Consider the following 8,107-nt stretch of genomic DNA (forward strand, 5'->3'; position numbering starts at 1 on the left):
ATGTTTCCTCTGTCCATAGCGTTCCTTGACAGCGTCGTTTCTAAGTCACCAGTTTAGTGCTACTTGGTCCCAAAGGAATTTACCACTGGGAACCTGCTAGCACTAAGTTGCTAACTGGTTAGCAACTTAGTGCTAGTAGGTTCCCAATGGAATTTCCCATTGGGAACCTACTAGCACTAAGTTGCTAACTGGTTAGCAACTTAGTGCTAGTAGGTTCCCAATGGAATTTCCCATTGGGAACCTGCTATCACTAAGCTGCTAACTGGTTAGCAAGATGCTTCCCACAAACCGGGTACAACACAACTTGCTTGCAAACCTTCCGCCACAACAATCCCGCCCCCTTGATAATCGACCAATCACATTCACTTTATTCACTCGTGTAAAGTCGGGCACCACTCTGGAGAATTCAGAAATGCCGCTTCCCTAGGACTTTAAAAAGACCTTTTAGGAAGAATACTCGACGATTCACCTCCCATCCGCCCTCACCTGACTCACACTTCATTAAGCCATGTGACCGAAATCCCTTGTCAGAGTGATTTTGAGGGAGTTCAGAACCCGCTAACGACCATTAACCCCCCTGCTGACCTCCATAGCCAGTCCAATGGGAGGGATCAGAGCCTCCTTTAGTAGTTGAATCCTTACGAGAGCAGACTATTTTTGCATGGCATAAGATGACATTATTTTATTATCTAGCCATTGTTACCAGATGTTTCAGAATGTCAGAAGCTCCACTTGTCCTGCTTCTTGAAGATGTGGTTCCTCTAATTTAGAAAATAACGGATGAGAGGAGTAATGTAGCTGTTATTAAAGAAAAGTAGCTGCTGAAAAACACCAAAACAGAGGAAAGAAATAAGAATCTGGACGCTACAGAGTCAGCTGTGATCTGTGCTTAGAGCCAAAAGAACCAAAGGTTGTTTATTCAGACTTTATGACACCCAGAAGCCCTGGATGTGCCAGGAGAAGCTGCGGCCTGAGCTGCCTGTGGAATCCCTGATCTAAGCAGGGCTAACCCACAGATGGACGCTTCCAGAAAGCCAGAGGAGGCCTGGAGATGAAGGCTGCAGCTCAGGTATCAGAAACCCCCCAAAGGTTTGATAGCACGCTCCATCTGTTCAGGATGTTCCAGTAATATCTTCCATCTTGAAGAACATCAGCGTGACTCATCCTGTGTGCGCTGACAGCACAAACGTTTCTACGGAGAAACATCCACCAACTGCAGCACACAGACCATCTGGAATCAGTTTATCCGACGCTGAGGTCAACTTTCACAGAACAGCAGGGATGTGAAGGCGTCACCGGCAAACAGCGGGGGAGGGTTCAACATGGCCGCCTCCTTCCACACAGAGAAAACTCATGAGACGCTGAGGAAGCTTCTCACTCCCACCTGGAAGTGTTTTCTGAGAGCTGCTGGTCCACAGGAATGATTCAGTCTGAGCTGTGTGTCTCCCAGAAGCAGAGGCTGATCCTCCGTCCTCTGAGGACAGACGTTTATGAACCTTTGGACACCGAGGATCGTTTATGGGCCTCCTGCTCTGTGCTGGACATCATTCAGGGGTAATAAGGCTGTCAGATTCAGGGCAGAATCAGATGCAGTCTCACCAATCAGCCCTTCGCACTATAACCACACCCAGTCACACTGAAAGCCAAACACTAACACAGAGGTCACTGGGCAACCAGGGGTCAGGCGCCTTGCTCAGGGGCTCATGGACAATTAGCAGCAGGAAGCTGGAATCGAACCCTAAGCTTTCAGATTCAAAGATGCTAATTCAAAGCTATAGTGGAGGATTTTCGGGAACTTTTGAAAAGACCCGCCCTTTTTTTCTCCAAAAAAAAAAAAGCACCCACAACTCTGCACCGCTCCTGAGAGGGAATGCCTATTGAACAGTGCGAGAGCGTGCAGGAGCCCGTTTCTCCTCGTGCACGCTCGGTTTAAAAGTTGCTGTTTGCTTTGCTCAAACAAGCTCACTTTACGAAAGAAGATTTGCAATTTTTCCACCATGTCAGACTCACCGGCGGTCAGTGAAAATGGGGACGGCCTTACGTAAACATATCACCAGAATGATTGACAGTTAGGAGGACCACTGATGTAGATGATCCACCTGAAAAAACAACATCCTCCACTTTAGCTTTAAGATGCTATCATCATTTTACCTGGAAGCTAGGAGGGTTCGTCCAGCGTTAGCTCTGCTTATCATCCACGCTGTCTGGAGCTCCTACAGCCTCATATGGAGACTCATCCTCATCACCTTCAAGTCTTAAATCAGCTCTTTGCATTGCTGCCTCATAACAAGAAGGTTGTTGGTTCAAATCCCAACTGCACCACAAATACGATCTAGAAATAAGTCAGCATTTATTAACCAAGTGTTTTACCCTTAATTTGAGGTAAAGAAGATGATTTGCCAATAGAATGAGATGTTTTACTCTTAAAATTAAATAATTATGCACTTGAAATAAGACAATGCAATTGTTTTTTTCTTATTTTAAATGTAAATAGTCTTGTTCCATTGGCAAAGGGTCTCACTTAGCTGCTCAATTCAACAACAAATACACTTATTTTAAGAAAAAAAAGACATTCCTTCCAGACACAGAGGTTCTCTCCAGGTACTCCAGCTTCCACCACAGCCCAGAAACACGTTTGTTATTCCAACTTGAGTCACTTTGACCCATTTCTTGGTTAAAAACTTCCCCCGATCTAAATCTGTTACACATTGCAAAACAAGGAATTCTACATAAATCATTTTTTCTTAACATAGGTGCCTTTTTTCTTAAACTGAAGTCAGTGAGACACTTTGCCAAGAGAAGAAGACAATTTACATTAAAAATGAGAAAAAAACAATTGCATTGTCTTACTTTAAGTGCTTATTATCTAATTATCTTATTTTAAGAGTAAATATACTAATTTAATTGGCAAAGAATCGTATTTACTAGCTTAAATCAAGGGTAAAAACACTTCATTGTATTGCGTATCAAGCAAAATCCAAACATGGATTGATCCATATTTGGTGAAGCAACAAGCCGACCCTGGTTGTTCCCGTCCAGCAGCTCTGCTCTGGTCCTTATGGATGGAGCTGATCGCTGGATAATGACTCCACCGTTTTCATGATGTCGAAGCTCTTCTGTCTCCGATCTGGTGCTGAGGTTGTGAGCAGCTCCAGCTGGAAAACCATCAGCTCTGCCCTAAAACATTTTTACTGTTTTGTTTCCTAATGAAAAAAAATACTGCATCATTTTCTGACTGCCTAAAGTTTTTAGGGTGCTGATACCTTCAGAGATTTCCCCTGGAAACAGTTTAAACATTCCCACCTTCAGCTCAGATCTAAAGCCACTCTCTGTGTGGAACGAGCTGGAAATGAACCGGCCGGTTCTGCAGACAGCTGGGGAATATTTCCCACCAGCGACTCTTTAAAACCACTTTAGAGATGAATGAGGGGCCAGCTGCTGCATGCATGAGGCTGGGTCTGATAAATGTGGTGATGAGTGTCCCTTTGGTGCAGACCTCAGTCTGACCGCCTGCAGCAGTCCGCTGATTGATGGAGCTATTATAGAAGAAATACTTTAAATAACTTCTATCAAAGTGATGCGGTAGACTGAGGTCATCCCAAACTGCTCTGAATGTGAATAATGTTCGCCGTTTCCATGGTTACCTCTGTTTAATGCCTCCCAGGATAACCAAAGCTTGTGTGCTCATTAGTAATCTCCTTTTCTACATAAAGAAACAGCTTACCGTTGATGGGATAAAGTTCCAGGACTCCGCCCATGTCCGGCAGCTCCGTACCGACCAGCTTCAGGACGGCGATGTGCCTCAGACCTAAACATGGCGACAGAACAAAATCAATCGCTGTTCCACAAACAGAGGAGGTTCGCTAACCTCAGCAGCTGCTAAACATCAGGATCAAACTTCTCAGGCCCACTCAGGGCAGGGGCGGATTAAGGAAAAATTGGGGGCCTAGGCAAAGACAGCAGGGGGCCCACATTTGAGATGATTGGTCTTAAGTTGTTTTATGCTTCATTTTTCTGTTTTGGACAGGAAATGGAGAAACTGCAGGTTTAACCCTCCTCTGTCCCGCCATTCACAGGAAACCATGAAATTATACAGCTGATTTCACAAAATTAGCCATGAGTGACGCTTCTGTCCAGGACTTTTAGTATAATCGTCTGAAAGTTGCTGATGACTGCAGCATCTTCATCTCTTCTTGTCCCTTTTCTTCTTGTTTTCCTCTCTATGTTTTGTACTCAGCTGACTTTTCATGCTGTCTCTGAAGGAATGAAAGATTTTTTCCAAGCACTAAGCTCACTTAGCTGATTGCTCCTTCCTGTGTTTCCAAAAAGGCCAAAGTAAATAACCCAGTCCTTCTTTTCACTGTAGACAAGCCATGATCTGCTTATCTGTTCTCCATTTTTCATTTGGATGAAATAATAGCTGCATGAATCATGACAGCAGACAAGATAGAGGAGAGCAGGAGGCGGGGTTACCAATCTACTCGCTCTGGAGAGCAGAGTTCGCTGCTTTTAGATGTTGTCTCCAAAGTCTCCAGTAGCAGAAAAAAGTCTCTAGATTTGGCGCTAGGAGCTTTTTAGAAATCAAAGTGCTAGAGGGGTCTGAAAAGTGGCTAAATATAGCGACTAAAGCGCTAAGTTGGCAACACTGCTCTTTGCATGGTTTGTTTTCAAATGGTTTGCTGCTGTCTGTTTGGACCTTTCTGAACATGTGCAGCAAATGGACTGATCCAATATGGTGGACACTGAAGGGGGGGGCTGAGACACACTTAATATTATCAGCGTTCTGATGGCATTTTAGCCAAAGGATTTTTATCAAAAACATAATTAATGTGCAGAAATAAGGAATAGTTTTATTAACCGTACATGGAAACAGAGTTTTATGGGGCCCCCAGGAACTTGGGGCCCTAGGCACCTAGTATTGCCTAATGGTAAACCCCTCTTCACCCGCCCCTGTCTGATATGTACTGTACTGAGTTCTAAGTAAGTGAGGAAAGGTTGACCTGCAGAGGAAGGAAAAACAAAAACTAATCGGAGCCAATTCTGCCATCTGGAATCCTCTGAGCAAACACACCGACCCACACATAGAAATACGGCTCCAACATCCCAGAAAGTTCCTCATAGAATGGATTTATTCATACATTTATAGACCGGAGGAAAAACTTATGGCAGGATGAGGTAAATGTCACCAGGAAGCACAAACTTCCAGAACTTTGGAGATTTGGGGGAATTTTTGGATCTTTCTGAGAATTCCTGCACACAGCTGAGGAATCCAGAGAGAAAGTTTCTCCCGTTGTCTGTTTGTTTCCAGTTTGAAGCTAATCTCATCTTAGATTTTTTGTTTTAGATCTGTTGAAGTACAGACGATGCAAGGAAGCAGGAAAATGTTCCAGGTAAAAAAAACACACGAGCGAAACAGTAAATGGAGCACAGCAACTTTGGTGAAATCTACTGAAGGAACCAGCGGATCACATTGACGCGCTCCGAGATATTCCTCTGACTGAATCTATGGAGCAGAAAATCCTATTTTTATTTGTTGGACTTTAAATCAAACCCTAAATCTTCAGCTGTTGGTGGAGAACGCAGATTGTCAAAGATGGAGTAAATACTGAAATAAAAGTAGATAAATTAAATCAATTCCCTTGATTTCAGCAGGTAAGACAATTTTATATACGATACATGACAGTTTCAGTCAGTTTTAGTCGACTAAAAGTTTGATGTTGCTAAAAAAAGTGAACCTTTATAATTTGTAATACCAACCAGATTCTTTCCCAGCCTGCAGCTCTATCCTAGATGCTACAATAGCTGGGTATAGAACGCTGCCGTGCAGATCAGCATTGCTGTTGGGCAGATAAACTTTGACTATAGAATTAGAATAAACTATTTTTGTGAATTAATGCCCTACTTTATAAAAAAAATTGTCTCACAAATGCTAAAAATAGCAGATCTAGTTCAACACATCCTATTGGTTAATATTGCAGATAGAAGCTAACAGAATGTCCAATAAAGGAATGATTTTATCATCCAAGGTTTCCATCCCAAAGCAAACACTTCCTGATCTGCTAGGAATTCTGCATTAAACACAGATCTATAAAAACTGCATTAATGCAAAAAAGCAAAGAACAAAAACATTCTTCTTTCTATTTGGTCATTTATTTCTTCAATCTCCCCCTCGGTTCCTGCTGCTCAGGAGTCAAAGTAGATTTAAATTCACAGGGTTTGATATAAAAAATACAGAGATCCTCCATAACTACCTTGTAACGCCATGGCAACCCAGACCTAAATGAATGAATATGTTACTAAAACGTTGAAATATTTAAAGGAAAAAGAGAAAATGTATTAATGACAATACAGGGAAAGATTTACATCATATTTAAATAGATATAAATGAGAACAATGAGAGAGAAATATTCAAAGATCTATGAACCTTTTCATCTGGATCTTTATCCAGAAATAAACAGAAAGCAATGAAATATTTGCTCTGGATATAATTTAGGGATTCCTGTTGGTAGAAATGAAGGAATGTTTAGCATCACCTCTAAAATCTAGATAGTTAGACAAAGGGATTCTTTACGCTTGGCAGAGGATGATCAGCCACATCTAGTTTATTAAGTAGCGAGAGCAGGAAGAGCCGTACTGCTGAGAGCGAAGCATCGGAGCGGAGCGTAAAGCTCAGACTCTGAGCTAACGACGCATTTCTGCACAAGCACAGCTGGAAGATCAGAGTTAGTCAGAGTTCAGCGCGCCGTACCGGATCATTCTAGGTTATTTTCTCCCTGCTGCCATGATCCATCTGTGCTGCTGCAGAATGAGCAACGCTGAGCGGCAGGATCAAACAGGACGCAGCAGCACGGCTGATACTGCTTAGATTACAGCAATGAAGCATTTTAAACCTCTGACAGATGACCTGCTAATTTTTATTTAGTCTCGTCTGATTGACAAAAACTCAAACCTACGACCAGTCATGTTTTATTCATCAAAGATCCACGATTAGCTCACCAGTTGAAAAAAAGGAGCGTCAGCAAAACCATTTCGTCAACTTTGACGAAAAAACAACATCCCTTAGGAGTAGAAATACTCCTTCCATTGGCAGATGCTCTGATTCACCTGTTCATCTAATCTCAGAGACAATTATTATCAGTAAGTTTTATTTATTTTTAGATCAGTTTCGCAGTGAGTTCATATTTGTAGCTAACTGTTTTGATGCAGCAGGTTGAGGAAACATGAGAAGGGGCCAGGCCTCTGATGGAGGATGGATGATCTGCCTGCTGTAGAAATCAGAACTAGATCGCGGCTTTAAAGGGCTTTGGTCGGGCCAGAAATGTTTTATTGGTTCAACATGTTTTTGGTCCAGATTGGCCTCACCCAGGCCTCCTCTAGTCTGCCATCCTCATTGTGAGGTCATGAAGAGGAGACGGTCCTGAAACCCGGAGGTCTTGGTTTGGTTTGGGTCAGTCTCTACCTTCTGACTAGCTGGCAGACTGGAGCTTAAGATGGATGGATAGACAGGAACCTGCTCTGCACCATCCTCCATGAGAAGCTGGAGGTCCTGCTCTGGCAGAACTAAACCGCGTCTTTTTATACGCACAGTCCCATCTTCAGGGTTCTCGCTGCTGGTTCCCATCTGTGGAGAAGCTTTTTTTCTTGCAGCGTGTCTGAGAACAGTGCTGTGATTGGTCAAGGTTTTTGCAGCTGACTGTGCTCAGTGAGGAGAGCGCCGGGCCAAACGGAAACGTTTTCAGGGTTACCTGACCTTCTACCTTCTAACCCTCACCTGTGGTCAGGAGATAAGGTGAACGTGACACTTAGCCTCAGATAGACGGTGATGGGCTCTAAGAATGAAGAAGAGCCTCTTATCCAGGTGGTGGCTGCAGCCTCCAGGCCGTTCCAATCGCTTCTCATTGAGGGATTGAACAAACCGTCATCAGGACTGCTGGTGTTGGTCAGGAGATGATATCTAGGTTTCCCACCTGGACCTGTGATGCTGCCTCTGATCCATAGATAACAACAGGTTGTTGGGCGTTCCCTTTAGCTCGACTGACGTTTCTGTCGTCCTAGCCTGGTGAGACCATCCTGATCTCGCGAGCTTTCAAGGTTTCACTCACAGATC

General features: G+C 43.4%; 1 protein-coding gene across 1 annotated transcript in view; it reads right to left on the reverse strand.

Annotated features, from left to right (window-relative positions):
- The window catches only part of ccdc80 (coiled-coil domain containing 80), a 39,782-nt gene that overhangs the window by 2,348 nt on the left and 29,327 nt on the right, over positions 1–8,107 (reverse strand). Inside the window, exons 8-11 of the mRNA XM_015396243.1 lie at positions 7,772–7,987; positions 7,460–7,652; positions 6,635–6,695; positions 3,725–3,838 (exon numbers count right to left, since the gene is read on the reverse strand). Coding sequence (XP_015251729.1) covers positions 3,725–3,838; positions 6,635–6,695; positions 7,460–7,652; positions 7,772–7,987 — 584 coding nt within the window. The remainder of the gene's footprint in view (positions 1–3,724; positions 3,839–6,634; positions 6,696–7,459; positions 7,653–7,771; positions 7,988–8,107) is intronic.

This window comes from Cyprinodon variegatus, unplaced genomic scaffold, assembly GCF_000732505.1.
Source record: "Cyprinodon variegatus isolate N-32 unplaced genomic scaffold, C_variegatus-1.0 Scaffold785, whole genome shotgun sequence".
NCBI classification, from domain to species: domain Eukaryota; kingdom Metazoa; phylum Chordata; class Actinopteri; order Cyprinodontiformes; family Cyprinodontidae; genus Cyprinodon; species Cyprinodon variegatus.